At 41.4% G+C, this 23588-nt stretch overlaps 1 protein-coding gene across 2 annotated transcripts in view; it reads right to left on the reverse strand.

The window, feature by feature from the left end:
* Window positions 1–50: 50 nt before the first annotated feature.
* klhl32 (kelch-like family member 32) overlaps window positions 51–23588 on the reverse strand; it is a 43488-nt gene continuing 19950 nt past the window's right edge. For both annotated transcript variants that reach the window (XM_034101683.2, XM_034101681.2), the window contains exons 5-11: window positions 17826–17924; window positions 14196–14411; window positions 9057–9783; window positions 8864–8922; window positions 5660–5852; window positions 3597–3691; window positions 51–2900 (exon numbers count right to left, since the gene is read on the reverse strand). In XM_034101683.2, coding sequence (XP_033957574.1) covers window positions 2739–2900; window positions 3597–3691; window positions 5660–5852; window positions 8864–8922; window positions 9057–9783; window positions 14196–14411; window positions 17826–17924 — 1551 coding nt within the window. In that variant the 3' untranslated portion in view covers window positions 51–2738. The remainder of the gene's footprint in view (window positions 2901–3596; window positions 3692–5659; window positions 5853–8863; window positions 8923–9056; window positions 9784–14195; window positions 14412–17825; window positions 17925–23588) is intronic.

Genomic DNA, 23588 nt, shown 5'->3' on the forward strand with positions numbered 1-23588 from the left:
TCGGTAATTCACCATCTTCCCATCATATATAACATAGACAACATTCCAGATAAATGTACATAGCTTCTTTTATTTTTAAAATGTGCCATATATTCTTTGAGACATGTTGTTTTGGACAGGAGAGGGAAGTGCAGGGGCATTGTCTTTCTTTTGGTCAAAGTAGATTTGCACACTGGAGTGATATTATAATATAATATCGACACTTTTTTGGAGTATATTCCATAGATATTCTCTTAATGATGACGGACATTCATTTGATAATAAATAGTCTTCGGTCCTGAGCAAACTCACACTCACTTACATTTTTAAATAACACACATCCAGAAGTGTATGGAGGCAAATGAGAGAAATTGTGGTTATGTATTATAATGTTTTGGTTCATAATTAAAAGGGGGGATTTAAAGGTTTTGCCTGGATGATCTTTCTTTTTTGTTGCTTAATTATATTATTTGATAAACAGGTGGGGGAAATGATCCGACATGTGTTTTTTTTTTGTAGTACAGGGGTAAATGTTGAGCCATACATTGTTGTTTTTTTAAATGGGGTTGTTCTTAAGTCTTGAACCCAGGAGAGTAAACAATTTAAGTCAGATGTTTTTTTTCACTTGCCTTTCAGGGCTGCCGTAGTCTTTTTTAAATTAAAATCAAGTACCGTACTTTTCGGACTACAAAGCGCATCTGCATATAAGCCGCAGCAGCTAAATTGTCCGTCTGTCTTGCTCTCGTTCTGTCTCTCGGTTCCACTTTTACTTTGGCGCGCTACCTTAGAGGCTTCTCAATACTCAAATGTCCCCTCCTCAACTCCTCGACTCCTCGGTCCTCCGGTAGTGACCCGGAAATGAATTTCAGCGCGCCATTTTGAAGGACGTCTCATTTCTCTAAATGCACACCGAGGATCGAGCGTCGAGGAGGCTCTCTGGAGGAGCTATAACCGAGGATACACTGATGGTTCCTCCACGGCTCCTCCGCGGATGCATTTCCGGGAACGGTGGAGGCGTGACGCACGGCCGGACTTATCTCAGCCAATGACAGCTCTGCATGCATCCCCTGGATATTATTTTAGAAACTGCTCTCATCGCAACGCGATGTTTACAGTGAGAACAGCTGTGAGGCCCGTGCAGAAAGCAGAGCAGTGTGTAAAATATATATCACTCAGTATAACAGACCTACTCTCTTTATTTGCTTTAGTTTAGTAGATATCTCCAAAGAGTCGATATTTTTCTAAGACCATTTAGTGCTTCACATAATAAAATACACAACGGCTGTAGCCTGATTATGCGTTAGGAGCTGTAGGTGTGTGTGGTACAGTGTGTAGGTGTGTGTGTGGTACGGTGTGTAGGTGTGTGTTGTACAGTGCGCAGATGCGGCGGACAGACAGGTCTCAGTTGGTTTGGTGTCCTCTGCTTACTTTTAATACTTGCAAATACAACTTTTGGCCCTTAATTTCAATTCCCCATTTCAGCGACCAGAGAGGGGGGGGGATATATCCAGTCTCTGATTGTGTTACGTTATTATGAGAGTGCTCTCATACTTTAAATTGCATATATTTATATAAATATATTTGTGTGTGTGTGTCCGCATCTGTAGCCTGTTATTGTCTCATTATACCGCACTCTCAATGAATTAAAAGTACATATGTGGGGGGGAAATGTTCAGCTGATCTAACAGAGATTATAAAATATGACAAAACACTCGACAGCTGATGCAGCTGTTGCCACGTAATAATGAACGGACGTCGCTTTAATATGACCGCTCAGAGGAGAGGAGTTCTCATTTCTTTAAACGTCTGCTGCTTCCCCTCCTCTCTCCTCGGTTCCCCTCCTCGGTCCTCCGCTCGCATCTCCTGTGGGCGGGTCTAAGTATCGAGGAGGGGAGTCGAGGAGGGGAAATTTGAGTATTGAGAAGCCTCTCTTGTCTCACTCTTTTCCGGCCTCCAGCTTTTCCTGCTGGAACCCGCCCTTAAAGGTGGCGGGCGCGGACCGGTCATAGAGCCCATAGTTTAAAGGTGGTTAATTTTACCTGTCAAATCCATAGATTTAGGAGGTTCCCTAGTGGCCGTTAGCTGTACAAAAAAATGGGGGTAAAAGTCGCGGTTTATAGTCCGAAAAGTACGGTAATTATTACCTGATTGTAATTTTTAAATGGTTATTTATGCTTGTATGTGGGCTTCAGCTTCAAGCTCTTAACACTTGCCGATCGTATCTTTAATTTCAAAGTACATGTGAGTCAATGAGATAACAAGCTTTGTCTTTTATATTGTTTTTAGGCCACCAAAGTGATTATAGAGGTCTGATGAAATGATACAGAGATTTGAGCTAGAAACGCTCCAACAGCCCTGTAATAGGTCCCATACAGGTTGATCAATGCATTCATATCCCACAAGTCTCTATTTGGTAATGGGATTTATTTCCTGTTTTCTCAGGGAATTATAATCCCTCAGGAATATTTTTGTTTTACCTTGCTTCACTGGGTATTAGGGGAAAGATCAACAGATATGCTATAATATTGTGACAGTGGTTTGTTAGTGAGTTTCCTCGAAGCTTGCAGAATAACATGGCTCTTGAAGTCAAGTTATTCGATTTGGATCTTCCCTCGTGTGACAGAGAGGGCAGGTTCCGGAAAGATAGCAAAGATCCGGTACGTTTGCAAATACTGACGGTCCAGAGTTTGTGTTGAGGCTCCTTCATTCTCTGGTTAGTTCATGTGTTTGTGTTCTTTGACCATTTGATCATCAGAGGATTAAACAGCACCTATCCTGTGATGGGGTACTTGTAGAGTCTGTAGGTTTGGGCAGGTGAAGTAAGGAGCAGGTAGGAAACACGTCGCTATCCCGTTGGAGGCGAATGGCAGTGTTGGCCCGTAGAAAACCTCCTCCTTCCCCTCCGAGCTCAGATCCAGCACCTGGAAAGAGGAAACTTGTTAAGTAATATTTGCTTATCCTCATAGACTACCTCCAAGGATTTATGATTTAGTTACTCCCAAATGTCTTCAGATATAGACATACAAACACAAAAATCGTAAAGTTTTTGATATTATTTTTCTATCAAGCGACACTAATGTGCAGGAAAAGTCCAATCGCTTGTAACCATTACATCTTAGCCATCTTCAACTCTACAGTCACATTTTTGGTAACTGAAGGGTTTTCTTTTCTCGAAAACCCTTTCTTATTTGCTTGGTTGTGTGTGCTAAACGTTTTTTTGGAATTACTCTATACAGCTATACTCTTTTATTGTACATCAGAACACACAAGGGGAAGGGTCTAACATTTAAAATATGAAAGGGTGGAGGAAAATCCACTGCTTGAATTTATAATTATTGGGGTGCATTTCAGCATCCTGTAGTAGAAAGTAGTATTACAGAGACAGACATTAACACAATTTATCCTGACGACAAAAAAGAAAATTCACTTTTACCAGAACTTTTTTTTCTTTGTTTGCCTCTCAAGGCTTCCATAGAGCCCTGTAGTGTCTAACTCAATTGAATTAATACGTTATCATTGTTGTTTAACGTCACTATGAAAAGCATATATTCAATAAAATACCTGAATTCTCTTTATCTGATAAACTGATAATAACTGTTATAAGCCTTATCTCTCACCTGAATGCATGCCAGAGGCTCGTTGGTCCAAATTGAGTATCCTCCCACCACATAGATCCTGTCATTGTGGACGGCTACTCCGGACTCGTTTTGACCTGGGGAGAGATGACACAATGCTTCACTAACAGGGAGAGGACATCCTGACAATATGACCCCCCAGTCCCCCCCGGGATGCAGAGAGATAAAGATGGGGCAAGGACAAGAGTGTACGGAGCTCCTGTTCTTTTTCCCTGTGACTTTGTCCTAAACTTTGACAGATATGAGGACAGAACAAAAGAGGAAAGTCATACGGAAGGAGAGAAGGAGGAAGTCTCTCTACAACAACTATTTCTGCCACCATACACTCCCAACTCACCAACTGCCTCACTGACATTTTTCTGAAACTAAACTAATCATTTGTATTGGCCCAAACTCACTAACCCGCTCTACCCATGACTTCTCTCTAAACATCGTCCTGCAGCTTCTCCCTCCCTCTGGGACTCCCTCCCCAGTCACATCCAAAAGGCCAACACTCTTGAATCCTTCTCTCAAAACTCACTCATTCACTCTTAACATTTCTAATCATCAACCCCTACACTTTAAACCATGCAGACACATTAAATGAGAGAATATGTTTACATCCTGCAGTATCTGCACCACAGATTGTGTGTGTCGTGAAGGTGTACAGCCCTCCTCCACCAGCCTGGGGGCTACAGTATAGATGCGGTCCAACTCAAGGATATATGTATTTTCAGTGTATATCATCCTACCTCCTACTCACAACAAGCGGGGCGTTGTGTGTAATCTAATGAGAGGAGAGGACCTACTATGTTTCTAAGCATCACATACTGTGCAATGTACATCATGAACAGTGTAATGTATTGGAATTAGAAAAATATATACTGTATTTGAGATTAATACGCATTTGTTTATTCCCTTAAACCTTCTCTGTACCATTATGTTTCATGAGTATATCAACTGCAATCAAATGAAAATACATAGGTATTAAATATTAGGATTTTCACATTCAAAAGTGAATTAGTCTACTTCCTCAGGACTGTGTGTTTGGTTTTCTCAGATTTGATTGACAGTGGCATGGTGACATAAAGCTGCCAACTCAAATCAGTGTATAGTTTTACAGGATTCTTCTGATTTCCTTATTGCTGAACCAATTGAAAGTACTATCTATTCTACAGTAATACGTTTGCATGCTTACGAAGGGTAAGCCTATATAAGCTATATAAGTGCAGTCCATTTACCATTTACCATGGCTGTCTGTGGTGTGATGAAGTATTCTATAACACATAGGTGTGAGCAAGCTCTCTGATTGGTCAATAGGCGTGTTTGATTCCACGATCAAACAACGGTCAAATAGAACGTGCCTTTTCACAACAAGTCAGTATCCCTCCGCGTCTGAGAAAAACGGTATACCGTTGGGCCTAAAAGCAAACTGCATACGGAACTTCATTATTGGTACGACAGTACCAATAATGAAGTTCAAGAACGGCCTCTCGTGTATGATTGCTTAAATCCAACATTTCAAAGTGAAGCATTGTGGTTACTTTAATCACGGAAAATGTATGATTTTATAATCTGAAACAATATCCGAAGAATTATAATACATTTTTATTTCGGAAATTCTGATTTTTACTCTAACAATAGCGCCATCATAGTTTTATCGCATTTATATTTAAATTCCTGCGTGTTATCTTGGGAATTCAGGGTCTCAATTAATTGCTTCTTAAGTTAAAGCATTAGTTGTACCCTTTTAGATGATCGAAAAAAAATGTACATAGTCCATGTTGGTGCTAAACTAAGCCTCCTGAATACAGCTTCATATTAAGCATGAAAGTGGTATCAATCTTCTCCTGTAACTCTCTGGCAAAAAAGTAAACAAGCGTAGCTTATACTATTCCTTTACATGAGTCTTACCGAACTAGCAACATTTAAAAGAAATAAAAAAGCAGTCTTGGCCACTAAGGATTAACCAATGGGGTCCTATCAACTTATTAACCATCCCCAGTATCATTATTGGAATTGTGTGTCTACTCTAGTCACATGTGTGTTCTCTCCACTCTGTCCACCTGTGAGGAGGCTGAAGGAGCAGCGCGTCCACTGGTCCAGGTCCATGTTGTAGGACTCAATGTGGCGCACCAGGATGCGGTCGTTGTTGTAGTCCAGGTCGTTCCCCCCGAGCACGTAGAGCTGCCGCCTCACCGCCGCCATCACGTGGTAGACCCGCCTTTGAAACATGGGACTGCGCGCCAACCACTGGTCCTGTAGAGGTGGAGAAGGGATTAAAGGGAAAACAGAAGGAGGGGAAAGACAGAAGGAAGAACATGATGAAGATGAGAAGCAGGTTAGGTGTAGCACGAAGAGGGAGGGAGAAACAGAGAGGGCGGGATGGGAAAGAGGATGAATAAGAAGATTAATATTTAAGCATATCCATGCATGGGTAATTGATGTATGCTCAGTGCTAGATAAATAACATGACACTGGAGCTCTGGCTTGTACTAATGACTTCCCTCCCTATTTCTAATCATATGTTTCAGCCACTCCATTTTACACCCAGGATCCCCGCTCATTCCACTAAGTGTGTTCGAAGCTCATTTTGTGTCAGTGTGTGTGTGTTTGATTGAGGCAGAGAATGAGAGTGTGTGTGTGTGTGTGTCTGCTGGGAGCTGACGGGTGGCCATCTGTTGAGGGTAGAGTGGGTGGGGGGTTGCTGTTGCTCTGGCAGGTGAATGTAGATTCATGGTGAATACAAATGAGACTCCCTTCTCTCTTTCTCTCGCTTCTTCGTTCCTTGGCTTCCGAGCCAACATGTACAAACAGAGGCCCATATGGATGGGCACCTTACACATACTGTATACACTCTGCATACCCCCACACTATATACAGCCTCACCGAGACCCAGCCATCTTTAGCAGCTGGCTCGTAAACATACACAAACACAGGCTGAAGCGTAATGGCGCATTTCCACTGCAGGGCCTCGTACGGTATAGTTAGGCCTTGTTAGGCCAGGCTCACTTTATGCTGCGTTTCCATTACAGTTCAGGAACTGGGATAGTAACTATAGTAACACAGTGTAGGCGGAGCCGTGACGTCATCTTCAATGCAAAACACAAAACCAACATCAGCCGTTAGCTGTTAGCACTCAGAGCTCACAGCTCCTCATATCTGTTCAGAAACTAGACAAAAGTTAAACAAATACAAACCACAGACTGTCTGTGTCATGGCGAATACAGTCGCTGCTTTATTTATGTCTGTATGCCGTTGTTGTGAGTGTGGACGGTACTGTGTTAGCTTAGCCGATCTCCATTCAAAAAACACGCATTTTAAAAGGTTTTTCGCCTGCCGTCTGTCTGCAGACTTGTCAAAGCATTAATTCATGGTTTTTACTAACCGGTATCAGTATGTTGTTACTTCGGCATCATTTTAAAACGTGTATTACAATTAAATCATGGTCAAATATATTCATTTTGTTGTAGTTGCCAGCGATTCTCTCAGTAGTTTAGCATACTCAGCCGGTTGTTGTCCCGGAAAGAACCTCGATTTTGGAGAGCCAGAAAAACTGTGAAAAAGTACCCGCTAGCCGGAACTATGCCAAGTGGAACCGCAACCAAAAACGGGCCGGGCACGGTAATTAAAAGGGTAGTGACATTGTTGAGGCAATATTTGTACATGAAAGAGGCCCAATTATGCTTTTTGTGGTTTTCCTTTCCTGTAGTTATATAGGTTTGTGTGCATGCAATGGTCTGCAAAGGCTAAAATCCCAAAGCCCCCTCGGGAAGGACTTGCTCTCCCACACACACCCCCCCCCCCCCCCTGCCTAAAAAACCCTCGATTGGACTCCTTTGTTCACTTCTATTGTGACAACACTCGCACTTCTATTGGCTAGTGCTCCAACACATTGTACATAATAGGCTAAGGGGAGGGACATCTCAGGCAGTATGAGAAAAAGAAAGAGCTTGTCACAGTAGAGGCACTTAATACTAATATGTAACCTGGAAATTGACATAATAGGACCCCTTTAAAGTAAACAAAATGTTTTTGTCCCATGGATAATTTACTAAAAAACACTTTTATGTTGATTTCATGCTAAAGAAAGTCAAATCTTGTATGTAGTTTTACTATTTTCCACGATGCTATTGGTTTCAATTAATTTACATATGCTGTGAAAATCAATTAGCAGACTCTTTGACACCTGCCGGGTGTGTAATCCATCAAAGCAAATACTGTATGCATTAATTTGTTTAAATTGAAAAATGGTCATTATTGTTTCACTGATTAAGTGTTTCCTGCAAAAGTATGCACTGCATCATCTCCATACAATGATATTACTGCGACAAACATTAATGCAGGCCAACATGTTAACTTTTAAGTATAACCAACTATTGTTCTTATAGCCTAAGTACCACATTTCTCTTAGAAGGCTTTACACTATAGGAAACTCTCTATCATTAAACACTTATTCAGGTACGGAACAACAACCTAAGTGAAGAAAAAAATGAGAACAACAGATGACAAAAGGTTATTTCAGGAAGGAAAAACATTAACATGAACAGCTTTATGTACATAGTCAACTGAACAAAAGGTGTACTAAAAAAAAGTAATAACACAAGGTAAAGTATTAAAAGGACAGTTCCCCCCAAAATGTAAAAGATATATATTTGTTATCAGTCTACACTATTGTAAAGATGCCTGCCTTCTCTCCATTATAATGGAACTAGTTTATACTGTGGTTTCTTAAAGTGTCAGCCATTTAAAAAAGTTATCAGCAATGTCTCTTTTCCAGAAATCCTAACGGTTACCAATGATAATCCACAGACCTTGATGTGAGCAGTTTCATTTAGGAACAATTTACGAGTTTGGTTTTATTTGAACTTAATTATATGCTCAATGTGTTGAAAAATATCCCCATTCTCGTTATCTTTGCCATCATCTTGACTGTAAAGGACTCTGGGGGGACAATGGAGTCAGATTCCTTTCTTTTTTGTTTGGGAGGGGAGAGATGTACACTCTACTAGTTGCACTGTTTTAGTTAGTCATGTAAGCCATGTTTCCTGCAACCTCGCATATAGCACTCACATTTCACTCTTCTAGCCCTGTTTAGCTCCGTTTAACCCTGGGTGGATAGAGTACGATTAAGGGGCCCAGGGCTCTTTGCCAAAGAGCCCTGGACCCCTTAATGGTTCCCTCTCTGTTCCCCGTCTCTCACAATCAATAGAGCAGAAATTCCCAAACAATCTTTCAAAAAGTGTGAGTTGACATCACTTCACCCTTACCTGCTCTGGGTCATACACCATCAGTCGATTCTGGTACTGAGCTGTGTTTGTCACCCCACCTGTAACATAAAATAACACCTTGGCTTTAATCAGAGCACAAAAGCAGTGTTTGAATCTAGAATACAAGAAGGTGTTTGTGTGTGTGTATTAATGTGTAGAATCAAGGTGAGTCCGTCTTCTTATAGCTGAATACCTGAGACCCAGAGCAGGCTGTCAGCCACACAGCCGGCGTGGCAGGACAGAGAGCGGTCGAAGGGTTGCACAAACATCCATTTGTTCCTCTTGGGACAGTACCGCTCCACAGAGGGCAGCACCTGCCGCAGCTCATTCCTCCCCCCCACTGCGTACAGGAACTGCCCCAGCACCCCCAGGACAAAGTGTTCTCGGCAGGCCTTCATGGAAGCAATCTCAGTCCAACAGTTTCCCCTGGGGTCGTATCGACAAGCGGTCCTTACGGCACACGTCCTCCCGGTGGAGTGCTCCACCTCCCCACCCACAACAAACAGGAAGTTCCCCATCACAGCTACACAGTGGTGGCTGCGCCCCGTGGGCATGGGTGCCAGCTCGCTCCAGTTGGAGCCACCTGAGACCCGTACGTGCTCCTGCGCGGCCGGGTTGAAGTACCGCAGCTCCCTGACCCTGCTCGACTCCCGCTTCCTACCCCCGGCTATGTAGAGGGTGAGGGACTGGAAGCGAGGCCGGGTGCGGGCTGACTGGCGGAGGGGCTGGGCGAAGGTGCCGTGGTGGTAGTCCAAGGCCTCCTCCACCAGGGAGGCAGCAGTCGGGCTGGACTGGACCAGGGAGTGGCTCCGGGCCAGGTGGTGCAGCGCGGTGACGTCCATCAGGCCGTAGCGCACGTGTTGGATCAGATCCTCGGTGTACTGGTACCGGCAGTCGTGTTCCAGCCACAGAACCACCAGCTGCAGCCAGATAGAGCAGAGAAACACTGATGAGTTATATATTATTTCAACAGTCTCATAAAGTTAGCATATGTTATAAAGCAAATTCAGTATTACACATGGCTCACCCTTTAAGTGACAATAATAATCCTTTTGTTACTACTGGAGGTCTTTTATTAAATAGTTGAGTGACAACAATATAAGAGATAGATATATACTCTATTCATCCTAAAAAAAAAATACAAAATAGAATAAATATAAATATATTTATTTATTTATATATAAATATATAAAATAATAAAGGTATATATATACAGTGGGGCAAACTCCACTATGGCCAAGACCAAAGAGCTGTCAAAGGACACCAGAAACAAAATTGTAGACCTGCACCAGGCTGGGAAGACTGAATCTGCAATAGGTAAGCAGCTTGTTGTGAAGAAATCAACTGTGGGAGCAATTATTAGAAAATGGAAGACATCCAAGACCACTGATAATCTCCCTCGATCTGGGGCTCCACGCAAGATCTCACCCCGTGGGGTCAAAATGATCACAAGAATCCCAGAACCACACGGGGGGACCTAGTCAATGACCTGCAGAGAGCTGGGACCAAAGTAACAAAGGCTACCATCAGTAACACACTACGCCGCCAGAGACTCAAATCCTGCAGTGCCAGACGTGTCCCCCTGCTTAAGCCAGTACATGTCCAGGCCCGTCTGAAGTTTGCTAGAGAGCATTTAGATGATCCAGAAGAGGATTGGGAGAATGTCTTATGGTCAGATGAAACCAAAATAGAACTTTTTGGTAAAAACTCAACTAGACGTGTTTGGAGGAGAAAGAATGCTGAGTTGCATCCAAAGAACACCATACCTACTGTGAAACATGGGGGTGGAAACATCATGCTTTGGGGCTGTTTTTCTGCAAAGGGACCAGGACGACTGATCCGTGTAAAGGAAAGAATTAATGGGGCCATGTATCGTGAGATTTGGAGTGACAACCTCCTTCCATCAGCAAGGGCATTGCAGATGAAACGTGGCTGGTTTTTTCAGCATGACAATGATCCCAAACACACCGCCCGGGCAACGAAGGAGTGGCTTCATAAGAAGCATTTCAAGGTCCTGGAGTGGCCTAGCCAGTCTCCAGATCTCAACCCATAGAAAATCTTTGGAGGGAGTTGAAAGTCTGTGTTGCCCAGCGACAGCCCCAAAACATCACTGCTCTAGAGGAGATCTGCATGGAGGAATGGACCAAAATACCAGCAACAGTGTGTGAAAACCTTGTGAAGACATACAGAAAACGTTTGACCTCTGTCATTGCCAACAAAGGGTATATAACAAAGTATTGAGATGAACTTTTGTTATTGACCAAATACTTATTTTCCACCATAATTTGCAAATAAATTCTTTAAAAATCAGACAATGTGATTTTCTGGATTTTTTTTCTCATTTTGTCTCTCATAGTTGAGGTATACCTATGATGAAAATTACAGGCCTCTCTCATCTTTTTAAGTGGGAGAACTTGTACAATTGGTGGCTGACTAAATACTTTTTTGCCCCACTGTATATATATAATTATACGTATCCACAGTAGTAAAGACATATATTAGTATCTAAAGATTACACAATAACTGAAACTGAAACATATAGAAATATGGTACTATATACATTACAAATTGCGCCAAGTAGCGTTTTAAAAAACACTTTTTAATGTGTTCTAGTTTGTTGAAATATTTGGATACTGCAACATACATTTAAATGAACAATTGGATAAATACATTACATTTACTGTTTCAAATTGGGCTTAACCGCTTAATTGGACAACATTATTTGTGTTTTTATCCTCTTTTTGATTATATTAATTTAAACAAACTGTCTTTTTCTCATGTGGTCTGCAGAAAATACTCTCTCACTTTATAAATGTAAAATAAAATTCATTCCATGAAAAGAGAGAAAAAAGACTAAAGGCAAAAAGGTAGCAAGAGGAAAGTAAAAGGAAGTAGGAAACAGCATGAAGTCAGTATGTTAAGAATGAGAGATTAGAGGAATGAGTGAAAAAAGGCAGAAAATAATAGGAAAGAAATGAGCGTGGGTCTGCTTATCACAATTATTTCTCTACACGCCTATAGGCTATTATTGCAAGACTGAGGCACGCCCGCCCTGCATCCACACACAAGTATTTATTAATCAGCAGCATTCAATATACAGAAGGGAAATATCCACAGGCTCCTTCCTTTGTTTAATGCAGGCGAACTGGAGTGCAGAGAATTTAATTGAACTTGAGAGCGGTGGAAGGTTATTTAGTTGTGCCGAGGTGTGAATGTGGGCGAGATGACTGGAGATCACTGATATTATTACCGGGAAAACAAAGTGGTGTTTGACGTAATCTGCGCAGAGATGGAGCACTTAAAGCAGAATGAAGATGAGATATAGTGGACATTTTGTTTTCAGACAAAAGGCAAATCAGACAAAATCCAAAGTATCACACCATAAATCAAAACACAGCATTTGGTGCATGATTTATAGACTATAACCTCATTTGTGCTTTCCCTATATTCCCATTTTAATCAAACGTGTGAATATGGAACAAATATGCAAGTCAGGATTGTCTCTTTAAGGTATCTGTGCCACTCTACTGTCTCTACCTCCCTTTCTCTATTGCTCACCCCGCCTCTCTCCTCCTCATTGCTCTGAAGTGACAGTGTGTGTGTGTGTGTGTGTGTGTGTGTGTGTGTGTGTGTGTGTGTGTGTGCGTGCGTGCGTGCGTGCGTGTGCACTACGGCAGCTGACTGTGAAGGTCACGCTGCATCACGCAACTTCCTCGGGGCACGGAATAAATCAACTCCTTCTCCCTGCTTCCCCTCAAAGAGAAAGTGTGTGTGTGTGTGTGTGTGTGTGTGTGTGTGTGTGTGTGTGTGTGTGTGTGTGTGTGTGTGTGTGTGTGTGTGTGTGTGTGTGTGTGTGTGTGTGTGTGTGTGTGTGTGTGTGTGTGTGTGTGTGTGTGTGTGTGTGTGTGTGTGTGTGTGTGTGTGTGTGTGTGTGTGAAAGAGAGAGTTAGACCACAAAAGACAGGGAGAGATAGTGAGATAGTGAGAGAGAGAGAGAGAGAGAGAGAGAGAGAGAGAGAGAGAGAGAGAGAGAGAGAGAGAGAGGTTAGGGGATGGGGGGAGCTACAGAAAAGCAACTAAAAAGATGGCAAGAAAAACAAAGCCGGGCAAATGTGATTTCCAGAGCGTGAGAGACTCTAAGAAAACTCTGAGTGACGATGATTGACTGCCAAGATATATCGGCCCGGTATTGGCGTGCATAGCCCCCCCCCCCCCACAACCCTTTCGGACGACGGCCCCCGCTTGCCGTTCGCTTCCGTCTGATGCCTAAATTAACCTTCTGGGCAAAGTGAAGGAGGCCCAAAGCAGCCTAATCAGAGGCTGATTATGGCGGCGGCGGCTGGCTAAAGGGTCAGGGTAATTGTGCCATCAGAGGCCTGATTGTTTTCAATCAGACGGGCGGCCGAGTGACAGCTGGGGGATTGGGGCCCTGATGGAGCCGCGGTGGGCCTAATCAGAGGAGAGAAGGGGAGAAAGACAGAGAGAGAGAGAGAGATCGGAGGGGGGAGGTGGAGGGTGGAAGGGTGGAGGCTGATTGGTACAAATGAACAGTCAAAACAGTAAGTCTCCACCCCGCCACTGCCGCACACGTGCACGCTCACCATCGCCATCCATCCATCACACGTGCACACAGTTCAAAAACAGTCCTTCCTATCGCTCATTAATATAAACAAACAGTATGAGGTGCAGCTGGTGCGTGTTTCATTTGTTGTTTATTAGTCTGCATGCAGATGATGTGTCATGCATTTCTATGTGTGTGTGTGTGTGCTGGTGTTATATACAGAGTAGTTAAGCACCAAGATGCAACTAGTTCGAGCTAAGAGGATTGTCTCTCACTTTATTTCTACGATCAAACCTTTTTTATTTAGGTTTCTACAGTGCATAAGGCGTTATGTTACAACTTAAAGAAGTGCATACACAATGCAATATGCAATCATTGAGCGATGGAAACCAAGTGTAAGCATATACAATGAGTCAATAGTTTGTACTGATTATATATTCTAACATTCTCTTGCACTATTGTATCTGTTTTATTTGTTCTATGTCCTATATATATTCATGTTGCACTGTTGGAGGAGCCTGTGACTTAAGTTTTATATTGCCATACCTACATAGCTAATGTGCACATAACAATAAAGCCTTGAATCTTGAATGTACATAGATAAAGAAAAGAAAGCAATAACAACTACTAAAGTAATCCCCCTACATTCACTGCCATTGTCTCACTTTATTTGTCAGCATCATAACATTACACACTACTGCTTCTACTTGCAGGGAATACCAATATTCACACACACTCACACTCACTCACTGAGACACACACTTCTAGTACCTTCCAGATCTCCTCCTCGCTCAGAGAGGTGAGCCGGTCGCTCTTCAGCACCTCCCTGAGGAGGCGGTAGGGCAGCTGCAGGGCCTCGTCCTGCCGGCTGTGGCTCAGCTCAGACAGATGCTCCACCAGGAAGCCCACCACGGCTTCCTCCAGGGCGGGGAGGTGGAACAGGTCAGCCACGCGGTACAGCTCCAGGTAGTTCACACTGCTCAGCTCCTGCAGCGGGAACACGTAAACAGACAGGTGAGTTAGCCATTAATGTGCTCTGGGTGCTTGCAAACAGCAAAAGATGACATCATCTCTAAACTAATGTAAGATTTAATTTCGTTTTTTGAATGCAAGCCATCATATCCAATGATGAGTAAGACACCTGATACATAAGTGTGCCCCATGACCCCCTATGGGTTGATTTGACTTTCCATTTAAATGATAACCATAGAGGTACCAGGTTTAGAGACATACCGACATAACGAGAGGAAAGCAGGTAAAAGCAAGAAATTGAGCCTTCACTCGTGGAATAAGACTGCCATCTTCTGGCTGCCCTCCAGCACATACACTGCTAAGAGACACCAGCTCTTAACACCTTCATGGATCAATCACTCAGGGTATTTCAAGTACATATTTGGACTGCTGTTCAGAACAATTCAAATGTCACTACTGTTTTATTTTACTTTGTAAAAGGGTGTGTTATATTAAGAAAAATCTCTGAACCGGTTTCTTTTTACAATTAGATTAAAGGTCTTATTTCCATTAGAATGGTGAGTATACAAATAACATCGGCAATTATCACATAGGTGATTTTGTTCAAATGCCAACTTGAAAATGAAAATGATATTCCAAATCAAATAGCATTATATGTGTCTTTTGAGTAAAGACTTAAAATATGCAATATGTTTTAGAGCTTTGTCTCTAAATGCAATTGCAATTTCATTTTACTCAGATAACACAAAATACTACAGTTTGGAATAGAATTGTTTTAGATTAACATCATCATCTAAAATAAGTCCCTTATGGGCTCCTTAATCACACATGCATACCAGTCAACATGTGTCATGTGATCCATTTCAGATAAAGGACTTACAGTGCAGCTATACACAGTAAGTGTAGTATCCTTCAGTTACTCAATAACCAATTAACTGAATAGTGTGCATGCATCATACCAGAGGTGTAATCATCCTGACTGGCTGTTACTTTCCAATCAATTGCTTCAGTGTGTCTGGAAAATCCACATGATGGGTCTGGCCTATGCACTTTAATCATGGGCCTCCATTTATTTTCAAAAGTGGTGTGGACACTTTTTTCAGATAAAGAAAAAACTCTATTGTGCACCACCCTTTTTTTCTGTACACACTAATGTCCTTACTATTAGCTAGCAACACCTGTATATACAGGATGTACAGAGTCACTGTCAGGCTACACACTATTTTCGTAGGAACCAGTATACATGTGTGGCCAGGGGACAATTATTGAGGAAGCCAATGATCTCCGTCTTTATTTAAGAGTCTTAAACACGCCTGTTCTCCACAGCTTCTTCACACATTTTCTTTTTTCTTTCAATATGTAAACTATGCATTCTACTCTCTGTCATGAAAATAAAGCAAAAATACAACATTTACTTCAGGCAAGCAGGCCAAACAACATTTCCGCAAGCATGTTTTCGGGTCATTTTAGAGTCAGTAGAGTTAGATTACATTACCTTTTTTAATTGCAGTGCCTGCGCCCTGCTGCTGCACAGCGGGAGCATTTTCTATTAAAAGTTTACTTACATGTCCAAATTGCACATCTTGACACTAAACCAGTGCTCTTGTTAATTACATTTATTTGTGCATGCTATTATTCTGAACATTTATAAGTTACTTTTAAAGAGTGGTGGGGGGAAAACTGGCCATTTCGAAAATGTCCCCAGCATCCCCAGCGCCTGACGCCTATGACTTTAATACACACCAAATACTGTCAGCGGACATGTGTTCTGCAAACAAGAATGTTGGCAGGTAAAGGATGGAGAACACACTTAGCTTGAGGTGTTATCTGGTCAATAGCATACAATTGCTTTTGCCCCCACCAGATGGCGCATTTGAGTTAAGTTGAATACGGTGATGTAAATATAAAGACTTGGATTTTGAATTAAAGTATAAAAGTCTTTGAAGATAGTAGAAGTAATGTAAAATATATATTACGTACTGCGTGGTATTAGTGATTCTAAAACTACCACAAATTGAATTGAATGTAATAAAATGCATGACACTGTGTATGAAATACCTTAGAGTGGTAGGTACTGCCCTGCAAGACCCTGTTAACCCAGTTTTTGGCTGTGTACCCAGAGGACAGTGGGCTGACTCTGTTCCAAAAGATCCGTCTGTGATAAAGCACATGCAACAAGGTGGCCTAGTTCTTAAAGAGATCTGGACTCAGGCACCTTCCCTGACAAGCAGCCCCCCCCCCCCCCCCCCACCCCCACTAAAGTGTCCTTGAGCAGCACACTGAGTCTGTACTGACTCAAGGGCTACATACTCCAACTGACCTGAAAACTCCACATGACATCATTAGATTGCAAGAGATTGTTGAATTTCAATAATCACAGCAGCTCTTTAGATTTATTTTAAAAATCAAAGCTTGCAGTGAGGTTAGCTAGATATATGCATTTGCTTTCTTGCAGGGATTTGGATTAGAAACTCAATAAAACTCTCTCTGACATAAGAAGCTAGAGCCAGCAGAGAGTTCGCTTAGCTGAGCATGAAGACAAGAAGCAAACATGGCCCTTCTGGCTGTCTAAAGATTCACACATCACTATTAGCACCTATTGTCGCACATTAACCTATCCAAAGAAAAGCATTCAAGTAGTGTCCGTGACCAGCCAAGAAATAACCATGCTAACATCCCCTTAAAGCAATACATCACACAGAAAAATGCTCATCTGTAAACTGAAAGAAATGTAATTGTAAATAAACAGCATCAATAAGCTAAATACAAATTATGTTAACTTAACAAAACTCGTGCTGTATAATTGAAGTTCCATTTATCCAGTCGTATGCTTGCTACTTCCCAAACACATTCATTTTCACAAAAACTTTATAACATAATATTGCCTTAGCTACTATCAGAACAATCCTAATAAAGTCGATGGCCTGTGTACACCATATTTTATATTTCTTCCGGTATTTTGCATAAGCACATGTTTGAATTAAGTGATGGTACGTAATCAAAAGCACATTGTACTGTATAAGGATGAACAATGTCTGAACAGCCTGACAGAGCTCCCTTTTCATCAGTCTGTACTCCATTACTGGGGAGAAGACTTTGTAAAATGGCCATACGTTGTTTTCCATAAAAAAGACTCTGCTCTCAACACCATTACCTAAACAATCCTGGTCAATGCGTTGTTAGTATTAAGATAAATATGTATTGGTTACTACTAGCGCAGTGGAGAAGTGGACTTCCACAATACATAGGGTGCAATATAAAAGCTTTTCCACACTCCAATCATCCAGCTGTTTCTGAAAGGAACCCACTTCTCAAAACTCCATGAAATAACAGGATTTAAATTGACCTGATTGAACCTTTTATTTTTATTATGTCACCAGCTTGAACACAAGAGGACTTTGGCATGTGTGTGTGTGTGAGTGTGTGTACCTGGATGAGGTAGTGTGAGCAGAGGGTGAGCAGCTCCAGCAGCTGAAGGTGGCTGCCCGCAGACAGGACGTCCTGGATCACTGCCGGCTCCAGCAGGATCTAAACAGAGGACAAAGACAAGGTTATTAGGTTTGGTGCAGTTCAGACTCATTGGGTCTGATTCACCAATATCTTTATAAGGCTTTCTTAAAAGTGTTTCTTGTGAATGGTCATAAGAGAATGTACATGTTCTTTAACCAGAGAATTGTTCGTACTTGTGTTTTTATAATAATTAATTGCATTGCATTGCAAGTGTTATTACATTTTTCTCGATTGCTAACACACTAAAATTATACATGAAGCACAATTATTTTAAACTGACACTCAAAGAGCAAAACATCGGCTCAAATCTCCAAAACTCTAAACACGTTTTCAGCTTTTCACACAATTTGCAAATCAACATGGCACTTTGTGCAAACCACTGCACACGTTTCTCCACGTAATACACAGGAATCTGACATGAAGTCACGTGTTAGCAGGTTTAAAACACTGATATTCAAAATGCCTCACACATGGACCAATGATCAAGAAACACGTTCCACCTGACCAAACACCTGAATGCATCATTGTTGGCTCATCAATCAGGATGTTAGTACTATGAAAAGACCAGGTGAGTACTTTCTTACAGCAACAATGGAAGCCAACATGGAAGCAAGAGGAAGAGGAAGAGGAAGAGCTGAGCTGAGAGTGCGAGGAGGAGGAAGAGGTGGGTGAGAGTGAGAGGAGGAAGAATGAGAGGACGTAGAGCTGGAGGGAGAGGACGTGGACACAGAAGAATACTCTCTAATGAAATGAAATGTTATCAAACATGGTTTTACGATGAGAGAGGCTGGACGGAGGGTTCATCCTAATCTAAGCCGATTTACTGTTGCCTCTGTAATCCGGACACTTAGATTTGAAAACAGTTAGTTACCAGTTTTTAGCTCTGCATAATTCGTGATATATCAGAGCTTATATCTGTTGTGTGAAACGTATTTACTTCATTACTGTAATTGAATTGTTGGCGTGTTGAATACTATAACTGTACAACAATCCTGCACAATGTACTGTGGTAGACTTACTTTTATGCAACACAGACACTGACCATCCACTATATCTTTGTTGTTTATCTGAAGGACTGAGAAACAAAGAGGTGGAAGGCTATGGATTTTCAATGAGGCACAGGAAGCAGCAGTTACAAACTGGGTTATCACACTGAGAGATCCGAAGCATAGTAGCTGTGTGCTGAGATGCATGTTGCACAATGTTATTTTTGAATAAAATGTTATTTTGTTCAACTACTCATTTGTATTTCTTCGTTTACTGTATTTCTGTAAACTCAAGCCATCTTTCTCTGCAGAAACCTCTCTGTACAGAGCACAGCCCATAACAGACGAAAGTGCTTTAGATTATGCTCAGCAGTGTGTAGCTGGGTGGTCAAACCATCTAGTATTATGAATGAAGTGTGTTATATTTGGTGCTAAAGTTTGCATTTAGTGTTTATGTAGTTTTGAGTGCAGTTCTTCATTTAGCAGGAGAAATTAGGTGTTTTGCAGTTTGGGTGTGGGATTTTGTGAATTGTGTTTAGTGTTCTGAGAAACTGAGCAGTGTGTTAGCAATCGAAGCAGTGGAAACGCAGTGTGTTAGCAATCGAAAAAAACTGTAATGTCCCATGTTATGCCGGCTTTTCTTGGCTATGTTTGAAGGTGAGTGGAGATTAACAAATTACTAAACTGCCAGTGCCTCGAGTTTAAAGCTAATTAGCCAAAAGACAAAAACAAATATAGTTAACTAGGGTACTACTAGCTAATGGATAAGTTAGCTCAAGGTTTAGCTAAGGCAATTTATCATGGGCATACAGGCTAATGTACTTAAGGGGAGACACTACAGGTGAATACAGTAAAATGTGTATCTAATAATGTCATCACAATCGCCACATTGATATGGAAATTAGGCATTTACTAGGCCTAATTAAAATGCGCACATTTGCATGCAGTTACCAAGGCATTGCAGGTGAAAAGGTAAAAAAACTAAACAAAACAAAACAAAAACATAGCACCTCACAACTTCCCCAGATAGTTACTTACGTCAAGTCAGTATTTTCCCCGGAAATGTTATGTTTAAATGCAGATTAGCTTTATATTATAGATGAATTCAGACATGGTAGTAAAACGAACATCATTTATATGTGTTTTTTTGAAGTTTTTTTTCCATTCGAGTGAAAGCAAACATCGAAGCAAAATAAACCAAAATAACAAAATGTACATGAAAAAATGATCTTTTTGCCTGTAATGTCCTGCCTTAAACAGTAACTTCATAATTTTGATTGTTGGCTGCTCATTTAATAACTATTAATTTTACTAGTTTGTTGTCTGCGTAGTGAATACTAAAGAAGACCATTGTCTCTGTGTTAACTGATTTTTTTTGTAGAATTCTGTTAAGTATTAAACAATTGCGTGAGTGTGAGGGTATTAAAATTAATTGGTCAGTAAGTCAGAGATGTTATTTATGTAGATGCTATATTTAACTTTTTGTTTTAAAACAATTTTTAAAAAATGATTATGGTAAGTGCCCTTTTTCTCACTTGAGCTCCTGCCCCCCAAAATGTCTGTGCACATCCCTGTGTGTAACTCACCATGCACTACTGTTGATGCAGTTAATATTGCATTTATAGGTATCACATTTTGCAAAATCTTTCTTATAATTCATGATTTTTGCATCTAAATAGAAAAATGTAAATGTTGACTTCCTGTTATGGAGGCGACATAAAAGGCAGAATGCTTTTGAGCTCTCATAATACTCTTTTGAGCTCTCATAATACTCTCATAAAACAACATTATTTGTATATATATATTACAACCTTCAATGTTTAGTTGTACAGTGTTTGAACTCCTGATAAACATCCGAGACGGCCTACAACACAAAACTACCAACTGCCACCCAAAAGGGCTGAGGAGAGGAAGATGCGATGCAAGCTAGCACGAGCAGCCTTGACACTGAACTTCCTGTCAGGTTTTTTTAGAGGGATGAAAAAAATGATTGTCAAATCATGGATAAAATGTTTTTCTGAGACATTAGCATGAGTGCATTTATTAAAGAAGCACAGTAGTGCAGATAGTAGGAAATGGACTTGCTTCCTGTGCATTTCTCTCTACTAATATGACTGATATGTTAAAAACATGTAAGTCAACATTTGTGCTGAATTACTTGCTTTGCTGCAGATAAATAAACATATTATTCGGCCACTTTAGCATTCATGTTAATAGATCATAGGAAATGATCACGCAATTGTTTGACATTTTCCCTGTAACTAAAGCCACTCAGATAAAAACAGTACTTTTCCATCCCTCAGTAATTAGCTGCATCTATCACAGTATCCTGCCAGGCTTGGGCTGTGGTTAAGTTAAGCACCCCGGACAATCTATGGGCTTCCATATTAAGATAGAAAGCACTAATATTGGTTTCCGTTATGAGGATGTGTTTGTAGTCAGTCTGTAAGAATAGAAATAATCAAATCTTTGATCAACATTCAAATGTATCCTAAATTAAGAGGAAGTTGCAACTCTGTGGCCCTATTTTAAAGATCACCACTACTTTAATTTGATGAATATAAGCCAAGGTAAGCATGTGATCGAGTAGAACAATATTCTTTGTTTTCCTCTTTAATTTAATCAGCGTCTTGGCGGGCAGCGGCTTGGCAGGCAGCAGCGATGAAGGTCACCCAGAATAATAACTGTAAGTATTATTCTGTAAAAGCTCTTCGTATCCTTCTCTCCTCTCCACTACACTACAGTTAAGAGCACTTCAAGCTCACACAGCATAAGTCACTTTTATAACACCGGGGCTGGTCCAATGTGGGAGTGTGGGGAGCTCTTGTGTAAACTGACATTTATTGCACTTTTTATTTACAAGCTTTAAACTTTACCTTGAGGAGAAGATAAAATTGAAGAAGGTCACATTTAGATGTCTTCTACAAAGGATTTGATCCACGTTTGCTATATTTTACTTCAGATGTATGGTCTGAAAAAATTATACGTGCTGCCACTGCTGTGTGATGTAGTTTTCACTAGTGTTGTGCTGGATTGTATAGTAAACCACGATAGAAGAGATCTTGAAAGTGAATGCAGTACAGTTGTCAATGTATTGTCTCCATTTAACTGATGGTTTTCTCTGTTTACTGGGAAAATTGGGTATTTACTCTAAGCAAAAAATGGGCTAATAATGCTATTGCTAATAATGCTAATGCGCGCAAATAAAATGGCGGCAAAATCCCAGGAACTATCGGAACTATTCCTGGGAAAAGTACTCCAGTGTGAAAGTGCCTATTGTATGCAGGTAAACAGTCCCTCTGGAGAGAAAAAGAGGTTGAATGCATTGGCCTTAAAGGTCCCATGTCATGGCCATTTCTACTGATCATAATTCCATTGTTGAGGTCTACTAGAATAGATGTATATAACCCAGCCCGAACACACACACCCGCAGCCTGGCTGGGAGTTTGTGTGTGTGTTCACACACCGACTCACAGCCTCGCCGCGTCCCGCCGTCTCAGGGAGGAGAAATCGGCGGAGCTGCAGCTGAGAAAAGATTGAGTGTGTGTGTGTGAGGAAGTCCGCGGATTGGTCAATTTGGACCAATCCACAGACTTAACGTAACGGCTCCGCGGACGTAACGGCTCCGCGGACGTAACGTAACGGCTCCACGGTTTGGTCCATTTGGGTATGGGCACGTCACTGTACCCAGGAAGAAAAAGAGAAATCTCCAACGAGGCGTTCTGGGGCAGCATAGACAGGTATTTTCTGTGTTAGAGTTTTACTCGCTACAGGGTGTACTTTGAGGGTTTGTGACTTTGCAGACCGTCTACATGCAGAAAAACCTTCATAACACACAAGGGGACAGGTAATAACCGGAAAAGCATGACATGGGACCTTTAATGCAATTACTGGAACCGATGGGCTATTGTCTGACAGTGATTTAGCTTTCTATTAGCCAAATTAGCTTGTAAAACGTCCCTCGTCTCCAAATCAATTCTCAAGTTTCAAGTTGCTAATTGGACTGTAAACAATGAGCAGTGAACGGGAGGGAAGTCTTGGCCCGGATAGAAACCCTAATTACTGTCCCTTGACTGCAGTGGTTATCACCGTCTGACCAATTGGTTACAAGCTTGGTGGGATATAAACCTGAGGTGGCACTGCAGGATGTTCCAATTGTTGATGCTGTTGAGATATCCGCTGTGGTGTTGCCTTGTAGTGAAAATGTCATTAAAGTTACCTATGGCGCATTTCCACTACAGCGCGGAGCGCGGTTTAAGCGTGCCGTGCCCGGCCCGTTTTTGGTTGCGTTTCCACTAGGCGTAGTTCCGGCTAGCGGGTACTTTTTCACAGTTTTTCTGACTCTCCAAAATCGAGGTTCTTTCCGTGCCAACAAGTATGCTAAACTACTGAGAGAATCGCTGGCAACTACAACAAAATGAACATATTTTACCGTGATTTAATTGTAATACACGTTTCAAAATGATGCCGAAGTAACAACATACTGATACCGGTTAGTAAAAACCATGAATTAATGCTTTGACAAGTCTGCAGACAGACGGCAGGCGAAACACCTTTTAAAATGCATGTTTTCTAAATGGAGATCGGCTAAGCTAACGCAGTATATGATCCGACCGTCCACACTCACAACAACGGCCTACAGACATAAATAAACCAGCGACTGTATTTGCCATGACACAGACAGTCTGTGGTGTGT

Source organism: Pseudochaenichthys georgianus, chromosome 16 (genome assembly GCF_902827115.2).
Source record: "Pseudochaenichthys georgianus chromosome 16, fPseGeo1.2, whole genome shotgun sequence".
In the NCBI taxonomy this organism is placed as follows: domain Eukaryota; kingdom Metazoa; phylum Chordata; class Actinopteri; order Perciformes; family Channichthyidae; genus Pseudochaenichthys; species Pseudochaenichthys georgianus.